Source organism: Narcine bancroftii, chromosome 11 (genome assembly GCF_036971445.1).
Source record: "Narcine bancroftii isolate sNarBan1 chromosome 11, sNarBan1.hap1, whole genome shotgun sequence".
Classification (NCBI taxonomy): domain Eukaryota; kingdom Metazoa; phylum Chordata; class Chondrichthyes; order Torpediniformes; family Narcinidae; genus Narcine; species Narcine bancroftii.
Window position 1 is genome coordinate 95691758 of NC_091479.1, and position 24974 is coordinate 95716731.

The window sequence follows — 24974 nt, forward strand, 5'->3', positions numbered from 1 at the left end:
TGTCATGGTCTCCACATGGGAAGATTTATTCTTCTTCAAAAAATATGTAGCCACGGATTAATCCTGCTTTGGGAGTCCACTCCCTATCTATCACTGTCACCAGATACCAACAAAAACAATTTCCCACTATCAAGAAATAATAAGACCATCAATTCGATGGAGAATAGGATCTCAGGTGTTGTAGGTTTCTGTGAGAGGCGCTGAACAAAGTGGCAATTCTCTATCTGTCTTACTGTAGACGAAAGTTAAAGAATTTCAGGTATGTTACATTCTACGTGTAGCATTACATGACAATAATGGAACCTTTACCTTTAGATTTTGTACTACGGCTATTTTCACCTTTCCATTTCAATACAAGGCAGTTACATTTTCTGATTTTTTAAAAATCAAATTTCCCAGTAATTTTTACTTTCTTTAATCTGCAAGGCAGCCTATTCTCTAGGCTGCAGTTTTTATGCAAGTCTATACTCTTTTTAACAGTTCCATAATTAAAATCCCAACTTGCACCTGTAATAACATCCTTACCTTTACTTCAGCTCATCCACGACTGAACCGATCCTTTTGCGTTTCATTCTTCTGCTTTCTGACCAATAGTGATCCTCAATCTTCATTTAAAACTGCTTTCCTCCATTATCCCTCAAACCTTCAGCTTTCCAGGATTTTTTCAGATTCTGGGCTCTTGTGCATTCCGAACCTTCATCCCAGTAGATATGCCCACAACTCTGAAAATTCATTCCTAATATTCTCTGCTCCTCTTCCCCCTTTTAAAATGATCTCTAATACCTATCTTTTGACAAAACATTTGGTCAATCGTGAATGTAAGCTGTCTGCTTTGAGTTCAGGCTTCAGCAGATTTCTCCTAGCTAATAGAATCTAACATTTGCCACCCTTTTTCTTTTGTCAGAGCTCTGTCAGAACCTTGGTGATCAGAACCCTGCCTGGCCTGGCCCGTGCTCCAGAGCTTAATATTGCTAGTTAGTTTCGACAGGCAACATCCAATTGGGTCGATTTTGCAGGATTGCTGCCAAAATAATCTCCAAGCAGTCAGCCCCAGGTTTAGAATTTCTCCTTGAACATGAAAGTCCTAAATGCGTTAACCACTATTTGGTGATTTCCCAACTCTGTTCTGATATTGGACACCTGCTATATCTAAATATAGAACACCCACAAGGGCCCACAGTAAGTATTAGGTCATCCTTTTAGCATCTGAAGTTTTTGTTTCTCAATAGGCAATTCTGTTCCTCTTTCTTATTGTTAACTATATTTAATTAAATGTTTTTACCTGTTTAAGTATTTTAAACACTTTAGCCTCTGCTTTCATTGAATGGTATTTTCTCTTTGCAGTTAAGGTCACCAATGGGAAATAAAAAAATAATTAGGGAAAAACTTGATACAATAAAATCCCCATTATCTGGATATCAAGAAAATGGCAGCATTAAGCAACAGGCAAAAAAAAAGAAAATCACAGAAAATGGATACTGCCAAGTCAAAAATACAGAAGTTTAAAATTGCCCCCACCCCCTCCCCCACCAGCGGTCAGTTCACCAGTCATGCAACAGGCAATCTCAACCAACCAGCAACTTATTCTGGATACCGGTGGGGGAGGGGGGGGGGCTTTACTGTATATTCATGTCAGTCAGTCAGTGTTCAGTAACAAGATCTGGCCCAATGTTTTCTTAATCCATGTACACTGTTAAAGGTTGTAATATTATGGTTATAGATAAATATGTCTAAAAAAGATAGATTTTGGGGGTTTAGTGTAGGTCACTTCACATACAGAGTAACTTCACAAAAGACATCTCATTTAAAATGCAAGAATTTTGCTGAATTTAGACATTTAGGCTCTGGTTGGCTTTGCAAAAGACGGAACTGCTTTGGAAAGAGCTTCTAAAGCAGGTGCAAATGGAAAAGTCTATGCTGAAGTGCTCTGATAAGATCTTTCAAAGATTGGAGCCTTGGCTGGGGTTCTGGTTTTTGCAAGCAGAGAGAGGAAAGAACAAACAGGATTCTTCAGAGAGAGAGAGAGAGAGAGAGATTGAGAGAGAGAGAGGTTCTACAGTAGCAGTTGAGGCTGCAACACGGCAAGTTGGCAGGCTTGTTGAAAGACCCCATTTTGAAAGTTGGGTTTTGAGTTCTGAGTTCAGCCTGTTCAAAACCCCTGTAGTCCTTACAAGAGGAAATGGCTGGCTAAAGTGTTTCTTCTGAAATAAGGGAAACAAGAGAAACTCTGGTGACCTGGAAGAAGAGGTTATCATTTGGAAAATGCATAATGGGGCACGTTTCTTTTGAAATCAGTTTGTGTGTGTCCAACGAGCAACAAATATCTCTCTGAAAACAACAAGAACCCTCCTGAGTGGCAACTATTTAACTTTAAGCACCAGAGCCTGATGAAGATTCATAAATGTTAAATTCTGTGCACAGTATGAGAATTGCCTGATACCGGTGAACTTGGAGAAATGAGAAGTGAATGATTGGACTGTGTAACAAAGAACTTTCCTGAGCATATACACATTACATACACGTGCGCTTAGAATTAAGTTAATAGCAATAAGTTTAAGATTGATCCTGCAGTTATGTTTAAAGAAATTTAAAAGCAACTTTTGTTTAAGAAACCATCGTCTTGGTGAGTTTCTATTGTTGCTGGGCTTTGGAGTCCTCTGGGCTCGAAACAACACCAAAAGGATCTCACAAAGCTGTTTGGACACAAAAAGTGAACACTAACCCGAGAAGTCCTGTCCACAAAAAAAAGATGAAAAAAATTGTTTGCTGTCCAAATTATGTCCCCTGTCTTAGCCAATTGTCATGTGTTCAAAATGTTTTGAATTCGGTCAATGTGTCTTTGAAAAGATACTAAAAAAGTCAAAATAAAATAATTACATTTTAAATTTAGATCGTACATGGTAACAGGCCCTTCTTGCCCTTAAGCCTGTGCGGCCAAAATACACCAATTAATCTATAAACCCCAAACACTTTTGGAAGGTAGGAGGAATCCTGAGTACCCGGAGGAAACCCACGCAGACACAGGGAGAATGAAAAACTCCTTACAGACAACACCAGATTCGAGCCCGGGCCACTGACACTCTAATAGCATTGGCTAACGATGTCTCCCAATTGGCATGGGAAAATAAATTATTTAAAGCATTCAAATGATCAGGTATTCTTCTGGATGTGCACTACTCAAAAGAGACGGAGAAGTTGCATAACAATCACAATAGCCCTTTTCACACAGAGATCCTGCAATACTGCTGTAAGGAAGACCTGCCATTAAGCTGGCTTTGCTTGGCATTTTACAAAGCACACCAGCAAAAGAGGCGTGACTTATAAAAGCTGGCATCTCGTGTGACGTGAAACATAAACGTCCTTTCCCATCCTGTCCCGGCCTGCCAGATCACTCTTTTTACACAGACGTCGATTTGGTACTGTGACTACCTCCACTGCCAGTTTAAAGGCAGGACTACAATGACACCCTCCCCCCCGCCCCCCCCCCCACCGCCCCCAATTCCATGTTCTTACCTTTTACACAGAATGGCATGACACAATATTCCTGCCTTGAAATGGCTGTGTAAAAGGGACTAATATCTATAGACTTTCCTATTTAACTACATTATTCTGGATGTATGTATTTTTTTTGCTTGCAGTGGAGTAATTTTAACAACTGACCTTATGATGATTTAGATATTCATCAGTTCTTTAATCCAGCTATGCTAATTGCCTCCCAGTTGCCCAAAGGTCATCTAAAATGACAGTAATGAGAGTAAGTTAGCAGCATCTGACACACTGCCTTAGAAATGCAAACTTGGCAGCAGGAAGGCAGCAACAAAAGCTCCAGTTGCCTCAACTGACCATATGCAAAATGACAGTACTTGGCAATGCATCAAATGTTAATACAGGTATTGCATTCCCTCTTTGAAAAATTAGCAATATAACAACATTTTTAAACAGCATTGAGTTAAAGTATGCAACAACTATAAATAACAAGCATCCTTCTGCTTAATCGGTGCATGAAAGGTCATTGATAAATATTATAAGTAATGCAGCCCCTGATCAATGTGCAGGACCAGGCAGAGTAGCTGCCATGACCCAGCAGGGAACTGCGCTCCAGTCGTACAACGAAGAACTGGTTGAATGCATGGAAGATTTGTGCGCAAAGAGAGAAGAGCTGAACCAGCAAATTCTCCAGGAAGAGGAAGAGAACAAGCTGCAATAACGACATCCGCATTTTGAAGGAGAAAATTTGCAAAGGTGAAGGAGAGCCTGGCGCACAAGATGGCAGCCTGAAATGAATTTGGTAGAACTTTTGCGGAGACAGAAGATTTTGTAAAGCTCACAGACATTGGTGACTGTCCTGAAGCGGGAAGCTGGAACCCTGAACTAGGCCAAGGAGGACAGAGTGGAATAGGAGTCCTGATTTTCAGCCATCAGCTTCAATGACAAGTGTTCTCATCACGTGCCCAATCGAAAATAATCATTGTGGAGTTTCAAATGACATTCACCAGGGTTTGAAAAATGACTTCGAAAAAGATTTGAGTTTGTAGTTCTGTTTTGTAAAAAAGTATATAGAAATAGAAATAATACCTCTGGTGACAGCTGCTCAGTTGGGTCCTATTGCAATTGGTACAGTGTATTTGGTTCTGATTGTCCAACTAACTCATTGACATTGAATATTATTGAGGATCATTCCAAAGTAATAATTATGTAGATAGCAGGCATTCATTAAAACAACAGTAAGTCTTGTTCAAATGAAAATTACGAATAGAAGCACAGTTTTGTTTAAAAGAAAACTTTTCACAGAGCTCAGGCTTCTTATCCACTGGAGGAGCCCATGAAAGAGATGTGATTTGCAAACTGGCTTCAAAACCTGGGTCTCTGCACTTCCCTTTGCAACTGGATCCTTGAATTCCACATTAGAAGACCACAGTCAGTGCGAATTGGTAAGATCAGCTAGTTGTTCAGTGTTACAATTTTCAGAAACAAAATGTTGGCAAAACCAAGGAACTGATTGTGGACTTCAGGTAGAGGTGCCACAAGACTCGCACCACCAGGTTCAGGAACAGCTGCTCCCCCTCCACCACCAGACTCCTCAACAACAAACTCAATCAGGGACTCATTTAAGGACTCTTACATGTGCACTTTATCAATTTTCTTTGCTCTCCCTATACTGTACAGTCAGTTTGATTACATTCGTTATTTGTTAATAGTTCTTTTGTTTAGATGATCACGCCACGAAGTTTATTTTTTTTGCATTACCAATTAATTAGTGGTAATTCTGCCATGCCCACAGGGAAAAGGAATCTCCAGGTTGTATGTGATGTCATGTATTTTCTCTGCCAATGAATCTGAAATCTGAGGAACAGGAAACCAAAAAAAACCACTAAACAGTCCTCATGCGGTAACAACATTTCCTCCTTACTGTCAATCGACAGAGGAGCACCTCAAGGATATGGGCTTAGGCCAGTGCCCTACTCTTTACACCCATGACTGAGTGGCTAGGCATAATTCAAATGCCATCTACAAATTTGCCGAGGACACCACAGTTGTCGGCAGAATCACAGACAGCAATGAGGAAGCGTACAGGAGGGAGATAGATCAGCTCGTTGAGTGGTGTAACAACAACCACCTTTCACTCAGTGTTAACAAAACCAAGGAACTGATTGTGAACTTCAGGAAAGGGAAACCAGGAGAACACAAACCAGTTCTCATCAAGGGATCAGCAGTGGAAGGGTTAAAGAACTTCAAATTCCTGGGTGTCAACATCTCTGAAGAACTATAATGGGGCCTTCGTGAGGAAGGATTGCCAGCAGCTATATTTCATCAGGAGTTTGAGGAGATTTATTATGTCATGAGAGCCTTTTGCAAATTTCTGCAGGGGTAAGGAGGAGAGCAATCTGACTGGTTGCATCACTCTCTGGTATGGAGGTGCCAACGCACAGGCCAGGAAAAGGCTTCTGAGAGTTGTGAACTCGGCCAGTGCCCTCATGGGCATCAGTCTTCACTCCATTAAGGGCATCTACAAGAAAGTAGTCTCTATCCTCAAGGGCCCTCATCACCCAAGCCATGCCCTCTTCACACTACTACCACCATGAAGGAGCTACAAGAGCTTGAAAACAAACTTCCAATGGTACACAACTGCTTCTTCGACATCAGATTTCTGAATGGACAATGAAACACAGACACTACCTCTCTTGTTCACTTCTTTTGCACTCATTTATTTATTTATTTAAAATACGATTACAGCAATTTTTGCATCTGTGATGCTGTCGCAAAAAAATGACAAATTTCGTGACAAATGTTCAGGACAATAAATTCTAATTCTGATTTTAACATCATTGCAAGCCTTGCAATTGGGCCTACATCAAACCAGGCAGTAGATAGCACAGTTTCTCCAGCACTTTTGTGTATTTACTACAATCACAGTACCTGCAAACATCCTTGTTTCACTCCATTAGACACCTTCAACTAAGTTATTGTGATGGAAATCAAGAAAGAGTTGCCACTTCGCACATCAAATATAGTCAAAGGCATATTTCCTCTGTCTGCAAAGAATTGGGACATTGTGTATCCAGCATCACTAATTTTGGAGGTCAGGGCTCTGCAGTGCTTAGAAGTTTTTACACAACCAATATGAATTACTTTGTTCTTCAAAGGAGTTCGAGCAGTGTGTTCCCATTGTAAACTTGTAATTCAATTGAACCATTTGTTAGACTCAAGATATCAAAATAATCAATGTCATTATGCATGAAATTGCATTTATTCCAAGAAATATTAAAACTCAGAGTAATTCATGTCAAGACTCTTACAAGCGTTGTTTGGAAAAGCTTTCTATATAAAAAAAATTAAGACAAATCCTGTGATTGGTGACACTCTTGATGTTGTATTTGAAATGATTAGAGGCACTCAGAAAAAGGTTTCTCTATATAGTTTGAATGATCCACGAAATGTAATTCGAAAGCATTCACTATCTTTCAAAATACATGGGGAGCATGTCAAGAAAGAAAATATCTGTTGTGGCTGTGAAATACTGTAAGTTAATGGAGACCAAAGCTGATAAATATATATCTTTATTCCAAGATCCATGGCAGCTTATGCAGAAGTCACCCAAGTCCTTCCTGAATCCTTTGTGCTTATGGTGAGCAAGGTGACCTTGAACAGTGATGTCCTATAGAAAACTAGAGCAGGAACCCCACAATGATGTGCCACGAGGAATGGTGGACACAAATGGAATTGTTTGATTCTCTGAAACTTGTACAGTTTTAAAGGTTTATGCAGTGGAACCCTGTCAATAATGTGGTAGTTTGGGTCCAAAAAAAATTCACATCGCAAAAAACGCGGGTTCACGCCAAATTGGGGTTTCAATAAATTGTTGTAGTTACAGTTGAAATTAAAAACACAAATGAATTTTTAGTAAACCGACCGTCCCCACTTCCCGCGACATCCCGGATCCGCACGGCACCCACAAGTCCCCGCTGTTTGCAGGGGACTGGAAGCAGCCTGACATCTGACTCATCACATTATAATCGGGATTTGCATTAAATCGGGGTTCCACTGTAGTACAAAAATAATTCCAAAACCCTTTCATCATAAGGTGGAGAGAAACACAAAATCTGGAGGAACTCAGCAGATCAGGCAGTATTCATAGAAGCCAGAAGATAATGAAGTCTTCATCAGGAAGAGTTTGGCCTGATTTGTCTACCGTCTTTTACCTTCCATGGATGGTGCCTGGCCTGCCCCATTTTGTGTGATCTTCCAGTTTTCCAGCATCTGTGCTCTCTCTTGTTTTACCACATCATGAGGTCTTGGATTTTCTTTCTTTGTAGCAAGAGGAGCCGATTCACAATCTTGCTATACTTTTAGAGTAATGTCAAGAGAAACCACATTAAAATCAAAAGGGAGGAAAGTGGAGCACCCAGCGGGCATCCATAAGGTCTCCACACACATTCTGGACCCGAGGTCAGCATCGAACCCCAATCTCTGCAGGTGTGAGGCAAAAGATTCGAATCGATCTGAATTTGTTCCAATTCAGAAATGTATCGAGACAAGAGATTACTTATGCTGAAACCTGAAGGGGGAAAAATAGCAGCTTTTAGAGGAACTCAGCAGGTCAAGCATAATCTGTGGAACCAGGAAAGTTGATGCTTCAGGTCAAGACTATGGATCGGAAATCTGTTCCCACACAAGTCCTGTATTCATTTCTGCTATCAATTGAGAATTACAGAACTGTTCATTGACTCCGACTAATTCTAAACAAGAGATTACTTTGTTAAATATTGCCTGATTCAGATCGATTCGAATCTTTTGCCTCACACCTGCAGAGATTGGGGTTCGATGCTGACCTCGGGTCCAGAATGTGTGTGGAGACCTTATGGATGCCCGCTGGGTGCTCCACTTTCCTCCCTTTTGATTTTAATGTGGTTTCTCTTGACATTACTCTAAATTAAATTGATAATGCCGGTAGTTATATTTTTAATTGAGGAAAATTTTGTATCTGAAGGCATCTTTCAAGAATTGACTTTGAACTTGGTGTTCTTTGTTTATTACTGATATGTCTGTTGAGAAGCAATTAGTTTGAAGCCATTCTCAAATGTTCCTCATTTTCAGTTAAATCAGCCAGTTTATTTCAAATGTAGCAAAAGTAATAGAATTGTTGTTTGGTTATTAAAACCATTTTGAATGATGTTATTCAGGCTGCCAGAAATGGCCACTCATCTGATAGAAAACCTAAGTACAGGTCTTATTGACCACAGCAATAGAACTACAGATTCTGGATTTTCCAACAGCCTTTTGTTCTGTTAAGCATAAGGGTCCCCAAAGTCATGTTTACATAATAGCTTCTGACGTTCATTTATTCTGTTTCTTTCCCCAGCAGCAGCAAAAAAAATGTGAAGTCTCGCTAATGTAAAGGGATTTACTCTTACCCTTGGTGGATTAAAACCTCTAACTCATTGACCCCATTGCTGGTCTGGGCTGCAGAAATCCGTATTCTTGTCAGGTTTCACACTGGGAATCTCAAAGTAAATTTAGCCTCGGGAAAGCTATCGGTGCAGAGAGAGGGCAGGTGGTTTAATAATTCCTGCAGCAATAACATGACCAAAGCCCAGTATAAATTTTGGAGGAATCACATTCAGTTTGTGCCACAGCTAGCAGTTTAATCAGTTTGGAGTCTATTACCAGTCAGTCACTGGTACACCTCTGTGACTGGATTAATCAGGGGAACATGGTGTCGTAATGAGGAGATTGATGGATTGGCCCTGCTTCGATTAATTCTGAGCAGCGAAATCTCTGAATAATCTTTGGTCAAAGTCGCTAATGTGAAGTTACCATTCAGCAAGCGACATTGCAGTGAAACTGCTTCCGAATTTCAAAGTTTGGGGTAACAACTACATTAAAACCTGGTGTTAGTGAGAGTTCATTAAAACATTGACTCTTTCACAGATGCTGTTGTGGATTTGCAGTCTGGGTCTGTAGTAATCTAATCTGAATCCATCTACCTTTTGCATTTGATTGGGGTCATCAAAATGTCACAGATTACGCTGGGCCGGCACGATTGGTTTAGCGCAACGGTGTTACAGCGCTAGTGACTAGGGTTTGAATCCTGCATCGTCTGTAAGGAGTTTGTACTTTCTCCCTGTGTTTGTGTGGGTTTCCTCCAGGTGCTCCAGTTTCCCCCCACCATACCAGGGTTGGATGAAATAGGCATGGGCTGAAAAGGCCTGTTACTGTGATGGATGGACAGATGTCCACATTTAAATTTCCAGAATTTTCTGCTTTAGTTCACACGTTACACTCATAATATTCACATACAAATGTATCTTTAAAGTACTTTTATAAAGATATCTTCATGTGGTTTGCAATTTGTTACAGGATTGTATGTTCTGCAGAGAAGCGTCAAATCTATATTGTTTTCTGTGCCAAACAACAATAAGAGTGTTTTACACCTTGCAGTAATTCACTTGGCATTTCCATTGGAAACAAGAACGACCTGAAGCTCAGTCTCCCTGAGTCCGCATCTGCACGCGTCCGCTGTCCATTATAAATCAATGATTTACAATCAGTATGATCCTGCATCTGGACGAGAACTGATGGTTGAAGAATGAAAAGTTTCCCCAGTTACACCAGTAACTGGAGTCATTACACCAGTTTGACGCGAGGTCCAGTATTGCATTGAGAAGAACAGTAAGAATTGGTGGAAAGGCGTGGCCTGACTTCAGTCCAGTTTCCACTGGGATTAGGTCCATAGTGGGCCCTTTGGCCAGGATCATAGCCTGCATAATGTAGCAGACAGGAAACAAGTGGACCTTTCAGAGGACAGCCCAATATTGGCAAGATTCCTCATGATCTTCCTTGGTCGACAAAGCCAACAAGATTGAAGCCCAAAAGAGACCATGTAGAATGGTCCTATATTTTACTAGCATTTGCCACAGAGTGGAGATTATGTATCTCTTGGTGGACAGAATGCAGAGATGACACTTGCTTCGATGAAGGCTTAGAAGCTGATTTCTTCTCTGAAGTGACCAAGAGGCTGCACTGACAACAAACAAAAATCTTATGATAACTTCCCACTCCTTCCCAAAATCACCCCCGTCAATCAAGCTGGATGTTGGAAGTCACGAACAACATTCTATATTTTGTGAGCATCTTTCACTAAATGCAAACGTCATTGATAAGATTCACCACCATCTCCAGCATCCCAGTACAGTCCTTGATTATTGAGAGAAAGAATGCTCAAAGACAAAAATATCCAACTCATTACCAAACTCATGTTTGGCAGAGCAGCAATGATCTCCAAAAGAACATGCATCAGGGTCCATCATGATGACATTCATTATGTGGACCTTCTATAGCAGCTCGACTGTGAGCGTCCTGGCCGGCTGCATCACAGTGTGGTACGGTTGCAGCAGACACATGGATCAGAGGTCAATGCACAAGACCATCAGAGCAGCAGAGAGGATGACTGGGGTCTCCTTCCCCACCCCATCAATGTAATCTACTGCGATTATTGTCTGAAGAGGGCATGCAAAATCATGGAGGACCCCCTCCACCCCGCTTGCCTTTCAGCTGCTCCTTTCAGGGAAGGGATGCAGGATATCAGAACCAGTACCTCAAGGCTGAGGAGCTTTTTCCTTCCCAAGGGCAGTGAAATGCCAAACACTGCTCAGACTAACCAGCTGAGACTTTCAGATATCTGAAACAATATTTATTTATTTGGTAGAATAAATGATTACCTGTCCTGCATATGTATTGTTTTTCTGGATGTGTGTTACATCTGGTTGTGCATCTGCGTGTATTGCACCAAGGACTGGAGAACGCTGTTTTGAACAATCAGATAACCCTAACCCTAAACTTAATAAACTGGACACCCTAGAACTGATCCTCTCAGCAACAGTAAAGTTCTCCAATCCCTTGGCTCCTCCAAATCCCATGTCAGCATCCTATTTTCAGCCAGCAATTCCAACATCCAGGCTCTTTATCTCCACAAGTGAGAAGAAGCTGCGCCACATGACCCACATGCCTGACCCTTAACTCCTGAAACAGGAACTCAAGGCAAGAGACTTCCAGGAGGACAGATGAATTGCTTCAATGGAGTTCTGCCTCGACAACATGGGAGTTTCTGAGCTGTAACTGGTCAAAATAGAGTGACATCCAGGAAGGCTCTGAACACCTCAAGTCCCCTCTTCAGGAGCTCTCAGTGCCCACCTGCTCGCACCCCCCTCCCCCACCTCCGTAGCAGAGTCTGTGAATCCTGCATGGGACCCCTCATGAAAGCATGACTCGTGAACTTCTGCAAGTTATCCTTAACCACAAGAAACTGACCATGAAAAGTTTTGTTCTATTCTTTTTGCTTACCTGTTTCGCAGAGTTGTCCTGTGAACCCCTGTGGGCATGCACACACCTTGGGAGCGATACAGGTTCCTCCATTCCTGCAGCCTTCCCCACAGAACGCTATGAAGATACCAAAAGGTTTTCAGCAAAACATTCCTATAAGTTTTTATCTCTGCAACTTTAATAATGATTCAATAATTCTAAACAACAAGAAAGTGAAGACATAACAGCTAGGATTCCACTCAGATCACAAAACTTTTCAGTAACCAGAAGTTGTTTTCCTGATTGAGAACATGTCATGGAAATTTCGACGTTCATGTTTCACTTCACGGCACACGAAGAGGGCATGGGTCACTGCTTTCATATTCTTTCTTCCAGTCACTTAAGCACTCTGACTAGTTCTGGTCGCAACATTATACAAAGAATGAGATTGCACGAGGCAGGGTGCAGAGAACGTTGAACAGTAAATGTCACCACATTTTCAAAAGCCACTTGGATTAACACTCGAATTGAATTGTACTGCATTATTATTGTCACACACACTGGGGTACCATAGGTGGTTAGTGAGTTTGTGAGTGGAAAATAAAAGGTTGAAAACCACTGTGTTAGAGAGTTAACAGATAGGTTTTAGTATTCAATTATTGATTTAGTAAATTTATTTTGCAAAATGAATTAGTCCTACAAGTTAAAAACTGTTTTGCACTAGAAACAATAAAGAGAAAGGTGAACGTTACCCAAGGAGGTAGAGGGCCTTTTGGGGCAGGATAAAGCAGAAAGCCAGAAATTGAAGCCAATGGAGACACTGCCACGAAGGCCCTGGAGTGCCTTCAACCAAGGAGGCGTAGGTGATCCCACTAGCCTTTTTGTGCATTTTCCTTGTGGAGTGCCTGTCAGATTTTACAAACAATGTGTCCTCAATAAGCATCCCATTCTCTCACAATTATCATAGGAGCCGTGTCCCCAGTGATAAGACAGAATAAGAATTTGCATGGTTGAGATTTTGATCTCAGTGAGGCAGACACATTGTGCAACAAAAATCATTAGATCCTGACTGTCATGGATCACTGATTTCAGAGTTTGAATTTATGGTCATGAACAAGTCACAAAATTCATTGTTTTGTGGCAGGATCACAGTGCAAACATTAATTTAAGCCACCTTACAAAAATAAATAAAATTAATTTAATGAAAAGTCAAAGTAAGGCAATGCTTTTGGTTAATTGATTATTCAGGAATCTGATGGCAGTGGGAAAGAAGCCGTCCTTGTGCTGCTGAGCGCTCGTCTTCAGGCTCCTGTACCTTTTTCCCCAATGGGAGCAGAGTGAAGAGGGCACGGCCTGGGTGGTGGGGGTCCTTGAGGATAGAGTCGGCATTCTTAAGACTCCGCCTCTTGTAGATATCCTCGACGGTACCAGTGATGACGCACTTATTTACACTGATCTCATTTTTTGTTATTCTCCTCACATTCCCATTAACTTCTCTGAGATTTGCCTACACACTCGGACCACTCTACAATGGCTGACTTAACTGTACATTTTGGGGACGGAGGAGGAAACGTACGCTCGATGCAGACATCTCAGAGGTCAGGACTGAAGCCAGGTGGCTGAAGCTGCGAGACAGTACCTGTACCAAACACCAATGCTAAAATAGCTCTGATTTTCGGAATTGTTGTGAAATATACATTACAAAATTTAATCTATTTCTCAACAATCTCCAGTATAAATTAAAATTCCCTCATTTGTTTTCAGTGGTTTGGAGTTCAGGTTTAATATGGTTTAATTCTTTTTCCAATGTTTAAAACAAAATAAGCACTTATCTAAGGAAGTTTCAAAAAGGATACAGTTAGTAATTTTTATGATTGATCAGGCAATAATAGAAAATTGTTGCAACCAACAATTATACTGCTGTTAGGCACACTGATTATCATGGAAATTTAATGCATAGAAGGTCTTTCTACTAGGAAAAGAAATTAAAACTGGATTGCCTGGAAATCTGAACTATTCTGATAGTAAATAGCTTTATACAACTAATATACAGTTGAAAGCCAACGCAGTGAGGATTTTTTGATCAGAAGCTATTCTTAATTAATGATGTCTGGATTTACTCTATGAAGAAAACTAACATAAAAAGATAAAAATTATTTTCTAGAAAATCAAAAGTAAAACACTGAGGAAAGTTCAATTGCGCAATTGTCCAATTAAACTTAATGAGTAGAAATTAAATGGAGAATGAAAAGTCTCAATAAAAAGGTGGGCAATTAAAAAAAAAATTTGGACACAGAGCACAGTAACAGGCACTTCCGGCCCACTGGCAATTAACCTACAATCCCAATATGTTTCTGAAGGGTGGGAGGAAACCAGAGTACCCGGAGGAAATCCACGCAGACACGGGAAGAACGTACAAAATCCTTTCCTTTTCTCCCGGACCGTAAGAGGCGTCCGGCAATTTCCGCTGATAGTGAATTTTTGTCTGCCTCACGGCAGACTAAAAGCAATTTCATGTAATATAACATCTGTTTTATTACATTGCAATAGAAGAATCTGGAATCTTGCAGACAATACTGAATTGGCCTAAAGATATCTGGGGAAGGGTTAAGACTAAAATTACTGACGCAATATAAAAGTAGTCTTACTTAATTGAGAACATTACCGGAGACAGCAGACTGTGCTACCTTATTTCAATTTGCGTACAACTTTGAGAAGCTTAATTTAAAAGTGACAGTTGCAAGATAATGTATAATTTTTAATATACCTTTCCAATTTTTAAAAGAAAACAAATCACAGGCCACACACCACACAAATCTGGAATGCACTCTTATCAATATTTTATCTCTTGGTGTATGATTATGTGCAATTTTGATGGCATGAAAGAGATAATTTCTTGGGAATCTGTCTCTCTCCTAGAATTTTTCATGCACATCATGCAAATACAAGCTGACAGATTCACAAAAGAGTATACAATCTATAATTCACTGCCATAACATGATAAACACCTTTAATATAACTAAAATTCAATGATATATTCACATCATTTTAATGCTTAGACCGTGGTCTATTCTGTAATTACAGGATGCGTGTGTGCGCATGTGTATATGTGTGAGGTTAAACAAGGAAGTCTGCAAATGGTGGGGTCAGGTGCAATGCAAAACTGTGCTAGAGTAACTCAGCAAGTCACGCAGTATCCACAGGAGCTAAAGGATAACTAACGTTTCGTGCTATTTGTCAGGTAGAAGCAAAAGCAGACAGGCGCCTGAAATAAAAGTTGGGGGGAGGGGAAAGAGGAGGAGGGGAAAACGAGGGAGGACAGGGGGAGGAGTACTGGCTAATGATAGGTGCAAACAGGGGGTGAGTAGAAGAGAAAAAAAGCTGAGAAGTGATAGTCCTGAGAGCGTTGCACCTCCATACGAGACAGTGCTGCAACCAGAATATTCTACATGGTACACCTCATCTTTGAGAGTCTTTGGTGACATACTAAATCTCCTCAAACACCTCACAAAGTATAGCTGCTGGCGAGCCTTCATCATGATGGCATCAACATGGAGGCTCCAGGATGGATCCTCAGAGATGTTGACACGAAGGAAATTGAAGTTATTAACCCTCTCCATTGCTGACCCCCTTGATGAGGACTGGTTTGTGTACTCCTGATTTCCTCCTGAATCCACGATCGTCTCCTTAGTTTTGCTCACACCAAGTGTAAGGTTGTTGGTGTGGCACCACTCAACTAACTGAGGCATCAGAACCGGGTTTCAAGTGGGTGCTGATGGCAAGAAAGGTTCCTGAAGGGGGCTCTGGCAATGAAGGCTTCCTGGTTCAGAACGGGGAGCTCAGGTTTGGCAAGAGAGCCAACAGAGGGCTCTTGTGGCTGCAGAGGCTGTGGGAGGAGAATCCATGGGTACTCAGCATCCCTGAAAGGACTCTCATTTGCTTCTCTTTCTCTTACTGTTGTGGTCACCGAGTTTTTGCTACTGTGTGCCTTTATATCAGGTGAAGGTTGACCAAGCTTGTGTATAATGACCATAAAGGAATCTTGAATCTTAAGTAGACAGTTTTACAGACAACATCTTTTATTAGCTATGTCGTGATCCTCTGAGAAAAGGCATCGTTGATATTCAAAAGAAGCTGCATATTGATTTCAGTCTGCCTGTACACATTGGGTGTGGAAATTAGTGCAAAGACAATAATTTTCTTTATTAAATGAATAATTTTGAAACAGACTGAATGCAATCAAACTAAATTGGTCACATTGGAGAGGCAGGATTAGCGTAGCAGTTCACCCAGTGCTATTACAACACCAGCAGTACAGGTTCGAATCCAGGGCTCTCCCTATGTCTGGTGGGTTTCCTCCAGGTGCTCCATTTCCTCCCACCCTTTTAAATGTATGGGGGTTGTAGTTTAATTGGGGACCAAAAGGGCCTGTTACTGCACTGTATGTCTAAAAAAACATTTAACTGTCATAATTAATCATTGCCCAGTCAGAAATCCACAGAGCAACCCCATGTGTAAATGGCTTCTAAATGAATTGATAGATTTTTCTTTCAATCATTTCATTACATTGCAGTGCTAAATTGCAGCTTCCATTTCTGATGACATGAAATTTCCTTGCTGTGTTTGAGGCAGCACGATGTTTGCAAAACAGATTTAATTCCTTTCTGAGCCAAGTTCCCCGGTTTTGGCTCTTACTGCTATGTAAAATGCAAGCAAAAGCATATTAGAGGGAAAATGATTTTCCAAAAGGCAATTTAGTAGAATCACTAAGGACCCAAGTTGCCTCCTCTTGACCAGATTTTGTTTAGGTCCTTAGTAATTGGGAAATTAAAATAAAAGTCAATAACATGGCATCATGTCCAGTGTCACTAGGAAGAAGGATACAAGTTTGTCTGTCAGAGGCCAAATCACCTGGCTTCATCATTCTGTCAGGGGAATATACTAGTTGAAGCATAAATAATTACCCCAGTGGGAAATGGGACAAGTCTGAGAATACATTGCCTTGAGCTGAAAGGATAGGCCAGTTATTGATGCCAATAAGGTGTTGTTGCATCAGATAAAGCCAGAAATGTTTCTCATTTTTTCTGCAGGGATAGTTAAATCTGATGGTGCTGAGATTCCTTCCAGGACTGTGTATCAGTTGTGATAGAGGGAAATGATCATATTAAAGAAAACTACTGTTGGAACTTCTTCCAAACTATCCTTTCAGTGTGCAGAAAGAAATTGTGACTGAACATTTTAATATAATTTCATTTGTGAAATGTGAATGCAGAATTAGTAGTAAATGGTGAAAAGAAAATCCAACTGATTGAAAAAACAGGGAATTTGCATGACAGGAAAAACATCTGTGGAATATTTTGCTTAAAACTTTTACTCCATGTAATGTAGTTGACATTAATAGGAAAATCTATTACAGATCCACTTTGAGTATTGTTGTTGCTTCATAGATTTCTGTACCTTTAATGTTTAGCTTAAAAACAAACAAAGAAGTATGTGGTTATTTATAATATAAACTTGAGAGATTGAAATGGTAAAGGGTTGGAAACTGAGAATTAGTTCCCTAGATGTCAATCCTGATTGACCTTGAAAATTTCCTGATATCTGAGAGTGTAAGCAAATAATTCTTATACTGGATTAAACCTAATAAAATCATTTTATTTTATAAAAGATTTGAGGATTGTGGTAGTGAGTCTTTGCATAAAATTTTGCTCATCTGTCACATTAACCGAGTAGGGCTATTGTTTATCAAGTTATGAAATGCAACATGAATAAGAAATGGAGATTGAAAACCAGTCAAATGTTTTACAGCATAACTTCGATTATCCAAAATCCTCAGTCAACTAAATTTTTTTTGGACCCGGAAATGATGTCTGTTCGGCTCTGAAAGTTTTTTCAAATAATTGAGTATTTCAGAAAAATCAGAAATCCTCATTTATCCGAAAAACTTCAAACCCAAAATGATGTCATTTCGCCTCTGAAAATTTTCAGATCATTGAGGATATCCGAAAGTCCTCAGTTATCCAAAATTTTTTCAGAGTCAAACTGACATCACAGGTTGAAAAAAAATTTTGGAACCCCCCCACCCCCCGAGTAGAATTTCGAGTGTTTGGTGTTGTTTTTTTTGTTCAGGTTGTTTTTTTTTGGTGAGAGTTAAACTTTATTTCATGCTTGAAAAACTTCCCTTCTTGTTTGTTGTTGCTTAAACACTGTTATAAGTAATTTGCTGCTGCTATTGGGCCGTTTTAAAATGTATCTGAAATAGGGTTGGTCCCGACCATTATGGATAATCGGAGCAGTACTTTATTTTCAATGTGGGGAAAGATAACTTAATGTGAAGTTGGCTGCTTGAAATTTACCTCACTTAAAAACTCTCAAGAGAATGAGTTAAAGGAAAAAATATTTTCAGAAGTTTGAAGGAGCCTGAAGACGAGCCCTCAGCGGCACAAGGACAACTTCTTTCCCTCCGCCATCAGATTCCTGAATAAACAATGAACCACAGACACTGCCTCACTTTGACTTCTCATGCACTATTTTTATTTATTTTGTATGGTGGTTTATATAAATGTTTGATACTGCTAAAAAACAACAAATTCTAATAATAAATTCTGATTCTGATTGAGCTTTGTCAGTTTAAAGAAGGAAAAAATAGTTCCTCTGGCAAAATGGATCAGAACCAGGTTTTATTGTCATGAACAAGTCATGAAATTTGGTGTTTTGTGGTAGCGTCACAGAGCAAACATTCATATTATAACCATCTTACAACATTACCATATTAAAAAAAAGTGCACGAAAAGTAAGACAGTGTCTTTGGTTCATTGATCATTCAGGAATCTGATGGCAGCGGGGAAGAAGCTGACCTTGTGCCGCTGAGTGCTCGTCGTTAGGCTCCTGTACTTCCTTCCCAAGATTAGCAGAGTGAAGAGGGTGGTGGGGGCCTTTCCTCAAAGAGGCTGCTTTTTTAAGACAGCACCTCATGTAGATGTCCTTGATGGTGTGAAGTCTGGTGCCCGTGATGTCGCAGGCCGAGTTAACAACCCTCTGAAGTTTGTTCTTGTCCTGAGAGTTGGGCAGTAAGCAAATCAGCCAGAATGCTCTCCATGGTTCACCTGTAGAAGTTGACAAGAATCTTCAGTGACATACTGAATCTCCTCAGTCACCTTACAAAGTATAGTCGCTGGTGAGCATTCTTTGTCATTGCATCAATGTGGAGGCTCCAGGACAGACCCTCGGAAATGTTGACACTCAGGAATTTGAAGTTCTTCAACCTCTCCACTGCTGAACCCTCAATGAGGACTGGGTTGTGTTCCCCTGACTTCCTCCTGAAGTCCACAATCATCTCCTTGGTTTTGCTGACGTTGAGCGCAACCTATTCAACAAGCTGATCGATCTCCCTCCTGTACACATCCTCATTGCCGTTTGTGATTCTGCCGACAACTGTGGTGTCATCGGCAAACTTGTAGATAGCGTTGGAATTGTGCTTGGCCACACAGTCATGAGTGTATAATGAGAACAGCAGTGGGCCAAGCATGTGTCCTTGAAGTGCACCTGTGTTGATGATCAGTGAGGAGGGGACGTTATTCCCAATTTGTACTGACTGTGGTCTTCCAAAGAGAAAATCAAGGATCCAGTTGCAGAGGGGGGATACAGAAACCTAGAATGTGTAGCTTCTTGACCAGCACTGAGGGAGTAATGGTAATGAAGGTCTATGAAAAGGACCCGTATGTATGAATTGCTGTTTTCGAGGTGATCCAGAGCTGAGTGGAGTGTCAGTGATACTGCTTCTGTCATGGAGCGAGTGCAACAATAGGTAATTTGCAGTGGGTCCAGATCTTTGCTTAGGTGCTATGGTGGTACACCACCAGTGCCTACTGCAGGGGGCAACACCTGTACCTGCAGGAGAGTAAGGGGACAGGACAACACCTGGCCGGCTGTCAATCAGTCGGCTTGAAGGGATCAAGCCCCACCCGGTCATGTGTCAATCACCCTCCAGTATATAAGCCTGCGCCGGCCTCCTGAAGCTCACTCAGTGTACTGCAGCTACAGCCAGCCTGGCTCTGTGGAAGTCTTTGTGGATTAAAGCCTGTTGTACAGTCTTTTCCTTGTATGTGTCTGATTCTGCTAACAGCGCACCACAAGTGCGTGTTAAATCTGGCCATGACCAACCGCTCAAAGCATTTCTTCACAGTAGAATTTAGTGCTACTGGGTGGTATGTGGAAATTTCTTTCCACACAAAGGATAGAGGCAATAACATAATTAGCTAAAGAATCTGAGGGGAGATGATAGATTTATTTCTCTCAAATTTTCTCATGGAATACTCTGTCTTAAAGCAGGGATTTCTCTTGACATTCAAACAGGTTAAAATAAACCTGTGCATATTGATTCCATAGTAAGTATCACATTGTCACACAGTGTCTGAGGGCAAGGAGTTTGTGCTGGGTTACCAAATGACATAATTAAAGCCAGAACACCAGATGTATTAGCAGGCAGAGTTGATCAGTTGATAGATAATCCACTTCTCTATTCTACCCAGTTGGTCTTGGAAACAAAATGATTTTATTTGGATTTTACAGATGATTAACTGTCCTCTTTATAGAGTAACAACATCCATTATTTCAAATGCTTTGTTACCACAATTTTAAAAATATATAATCCTGCAAACGTACAAGGTTCTGGTGCATCTACAGCAGTGTTTCCAAAACTGGGTTCCGCAGAAAAAAATTAGGATCTACCCAGGTGAAGCCGGTGACTGTGGGCCAGAGTCGGCGCCGTGCCATTGCCGGGGTGACGCGCGCGGTGATTGCTGAGACCTGGTGGCAGTGGCATGAAGTTTTGCAGCATTTGTGAGGAGGGGGCCAGAAATTTCGGTGTCCAGCCTGTCACCTGCGGAAATAAGTGAACAGCGGGATGGATGCACGACCAGCAGTGTCTGACGTGGTGAGGGTGGCCCAGGCTGCGGCGAGGATCAAGGGCCGCCAGGATATCCCAGGCTCCTGGTAGCGAGCGAGGGGTGGCGTGGCAGCTTGGACTGCAGCCGGGAGCGAGGTGTAGCGGGGTGGCCTGGGCAGCAGTGGGAAGCAAGGTGTGGCGCCGTGGGGAGCGAAGGGCGGTGATGGCTGCCTGTGCTGCGGTGGGGAGTAAGGGGTGTCGAGGGTAGCCCAGGCCCGTGGCGGGGAGTGAGGGGCAGCAATGGCAGCCTGGGCCGTGGCGGGGTGGAAGGGGTGCCAAGGGTAGCCAGGTCTGTGGTGGGGAGCAAGGGGCATCAGGGGTATCAGGTGAGTTTATTTATTTTCTTACCATGCTTGTGTATATATCAGTTCTTTTAAACTGTAATTGCCAATTAGGGTTCTGCAATTTCCAATTGCTCCCTCAAAGGGTTCCATGAGCTCAAAAGTCTGGGAAGCGTTGATCTAGAGTACAGTGTGCAGTTCTGGTCTCCTTACTTGAAAAAGGATGTACTGGCTTTGGAAACAGTGCAGAGGAGATTCACCACATTGATTCCTTCTTCTTTCTTTGGCTTGGCTTCGCGGACGAAGATTTATGGAGGGGGTAAAAGTCCACGTCAGCTGCAGGCTCGTTTGTGGCTGACAAGGGTCAGTATAATTACTATGAAGCAACTGTGATTTTCTATTATCTTCTAATTAGAGTTATTTAAAATGGATAAATTATAGCCTTCAGTGTTTTTCTTATTAAATCCACTGCATAATAATAACATGTGGTAATGAGAGATTATTATTGATTTTGGGAATCTCTTGTTTTAAACTTCTTTGTCTAACATATTTCAGAAACTGTGATGGAGAAACTGAAAATGCAAATTCATCCAACGACAGTAAGCGGCGGCCTTCAGAGAGCTGGACAGTGACCCTTCTGTTTACAAGGTGGTAAATTATATGATGGTCACTTGCCGAGAAATCTTGGGGTCCCTTACATAGATAACAAGACCACAATTGCATACCCAAAAAGTTGTTTCAGTCAGGCGTGTTGGCTGAAATTTTACATATAGCCTTCATGAAGTAAGTGTTTTGTCTTACTCACTAATTGTACTGGGCACACTTCATTTTAAAGTGCTGAGTGTAAATTCATTGCATCTCTTCACTGCTCCTTTTATCAACACAGACAATTCTTTCTTTGGCTTGGCTTCGCAGACGAAGATTTATGGAGGGGTAAATGTCCACGTCAGCTGCAGGCTCGTTTGTGGCTGACAAGTCCGATGCGGGACAGGCAGACACGGTTGCAGCGGTTGCAGGGGAAAATTGGTGGGTTGGGGTTGGGTGTTGGGTTTTTCCTCCTTTGTCTTTTGTCAGTGAGGTGGGCTCTGCGGTCTTCTTCAAAGGAGGTTGCTGCCCGCCGAACTGTGAGGCGCCAAGATGCACGGTTTGAGGCGATATCAGCCCACTGGCGGTGGTCAATGTGGCAGGCACCAAGAGATTTCTTTAGGCAGTCCTTGTACCTCTTCTTTGGTGCACCTCTGTCACGGTGGCCAGTGAAGAGCTCGCCATATAACACGATCTTGGGAAGGCAATGGTCCTCCATTCTGGAGACGTGACCTACCCAGCGCAGTTGGATCTTCAGCAGCGTGGATTCGATGCTGTCGGCCTCTGCCATCTAGAGTACTTCGATGTTAGGGATGAAGTCGCTCCAATGAATGTTGAGGATGGAGCGGAGACAACGCTGGTGGAAGCGTTCTAGGAGCCGTAGGTGATGCCGGTAGAGGACCCATGATTCGGAGCCGAACAGGAGTGTGGGTATGACAACGGCTCTGTATACGCTAATCTTTGTGAGGTTTTTCAGTTGGTTGTTTTTCCAGACTCTTTTGTGTAGTCTTCCAAAGGCGCTATTTGTCTTGGCGAGTCTGTTGTCTATCTCGTTGTCGATCCTTGCATCCGATGAAATGGTGCAGCCGAGATAGGTAAACTGGTTGACCGTTTTGAGATTTGTGTGCCCGATGGAGATGTGGGGGGCTGGTAGTCATGGTGGGGCTGGTAGTCATGGTGGGGAGCTAGCTGATGGAGGACCTCCGTTTTCTTCAGGCTGACTTCCAGGCCAAACATTTTGGCAGTTTCCGCAAAACAGGACGTCAAGCGCAGAAGAGCTGGCTCTGAATGGGCAACTAAAGCGGCATCGTCTGCATGTTGCTCTTGTGTCTTGGTGTGAGCTTGCAGGCGCCTCAGATTAAAGAGACTGCCATCCGTGTGGTACCGGATGTAAACAGCATCTTCATTGTTGAGGTCTTTCATGGCTTCTTTCAGCATCATGCTGAAGAAGATTGAAAAGAGGGTTGGTGCGAAAACGTAGCCTTGTTTCACGCCATTGTTAATGGAGAAGGGTTCAGAGAGCTCATTGCTGTATCTGACCCGACCTTGTTGGTTTTCGTGCAGTTGGATAACCATGTTGAGGAACTTTGGGGGGCATCCGAGGCGCTCTAGTATTTGCCAAAGCCCTTTCCTGCTTACGGTGTCGAAGGCTTTGGTGAGGTCAACAACACAGACAATTAAACCAAAGTTATCTCCAGTCTATATTTATAATCATGGTCATATTTATAGGAACTGGCCTAATTTTTATCAACGAAATAGAATTTTTTAGGAAATAGGATTTTTTTTCTGAATAAAGAGATTATGGAAATAGTCATTTGGCTTAGAAACTTCCATTTTTTGTAAGGTTGTGTGAACATTATCTTAACTATTGAGATAAAAATAATGATGCAGTATTGATATTAACTATAACCAGAGTCACAAAACATAAGCAAATTATTTTATGTTCAACAGAAATGAAGTGGGCAGATATTTAAAAGAGATGCAATTTTTAAATGATTTTCAGTGTTTAATTCGCCATTGCTTCAGATTTAAATTTTTACACAGTAAAATCCCTGCTATCCAGAATTCAAGCAACCGCCAGCCTCAGGCAAGTGGCAAAATAAAAATAGCAGAAAATAAATGGGTAATAAATACGTAATTTCAATATTGGCGTGCCTCACCGTTAGTTCTCCATTCACGCAACAGGCAGTCTCAAGCAACCAGGAAATTCACTTTTTTGGCATCTACCAATCCCTGTAGATGTCAGATACCGGGGATTTTACTGCTGTTCACCAATGGATGAAACAGTTGCCAAACTCAGAACATTGACTTGAAATTTAACTTCAGCCTGAAGAATAGCAGAAATTGTAGGCAAAGACCCTATTCTGCCCTTTAATATTGCGCTCGAAAGTACAGGAAAACAGCTTCAACAATCAAACATAATAAAGTCTCTGATAAAAAGTTAACATTTTAGCTCCACTTACCCTTACATTGAACACCATTGCCTGTATACCCTGGTTTACAGATGCAATTGTGACCTCCAACAGTATTAAAACATAACGCATGCTCATTGCAGCTGTGTTGATATGTGCTACATTCGTCATGTTCTAAGGAGAAGAAAAAGATGATATACATAATTAAAAGATTACATTTCCAAAACTTATCTCAAAGATACAAAAGTACTGCATTAATGTCAGCAATTTCAGGAATTTAATCTGAGATTGTTCTCCCATACTCGACTCCTCCTGGAATCCAGCAAAGTGGTACATGTTTCAACAATTCTCCACCAATGAAATCAGCTCAAAGATCCCACAGACTGGCAGATCGCTTTGCTGAGAACCTTTGCTCTGTTTGCATCAATAACTGGGATCTTCCAGTGGCCAAGGATTTCAATTCTGCACCCCACACCCATGCTGACATGTCATCCAAGGCCTCGTACCTGTCAAACCAAGGCCACCCGTAAATTAGAGGAGCAACACCTAATAAGTGAATTTACCAGTTGCCTGAGATTATATGTGGATTGGTGAACTAACTGCTAGGGGACACGAATTTTAAACTTTTGGTTTTTTTTCCACCCTATTTATTTTCTGCAATTTTTTTGCCAGTTGCTTGAATTTCAGAAAACAAGGATTTTACTGCATATGGAATGTGCCACACAAGGAACTGGGAAATGAACCCAAGTGATAATAAATCTTTTGTTTTACATGATGTCAGACCGTCAGATGCTGCAACATCCATAAAACAGTATTTTTTTTAAAATTAAATGTCATAATTCATAGAACTGCATTAATTCTGTCAGCTCTTATGAGCTGAATTTCAATACTTTGCATGTTCCATTGAGAGCAACACTGTGGAATCATGTGTTGCTGTGGAAACACAAAGCC

General features: G+C 41.4%; 1 protein-coding gene across 1 annotated transcript in view; it reads right to left on the minus strand.

The window, feature by feature from the left end:
• Positions 1–24974, minus strand: part of LOC138745639 (protein kinase C-binding protein NELL2-like) — a 198331-nt gene that overhangs the window by 59594 nt on the left and 113763 nt on the right. The window contains exons 14-15 of the mRNA XM_069902865.1: positions 24075–24197; positions 11842–11937 (exon numbers count right to left, since the gene is read on the minus strand). Coding sequence (XP_069758966.1) covers positions 11842–11937; positions 24075–24197 — 219 coding nt within the window. The remainder of the gene's footprint in view (positions 1–11841; positions 11938–24074; positions 24198–24974) is intronic.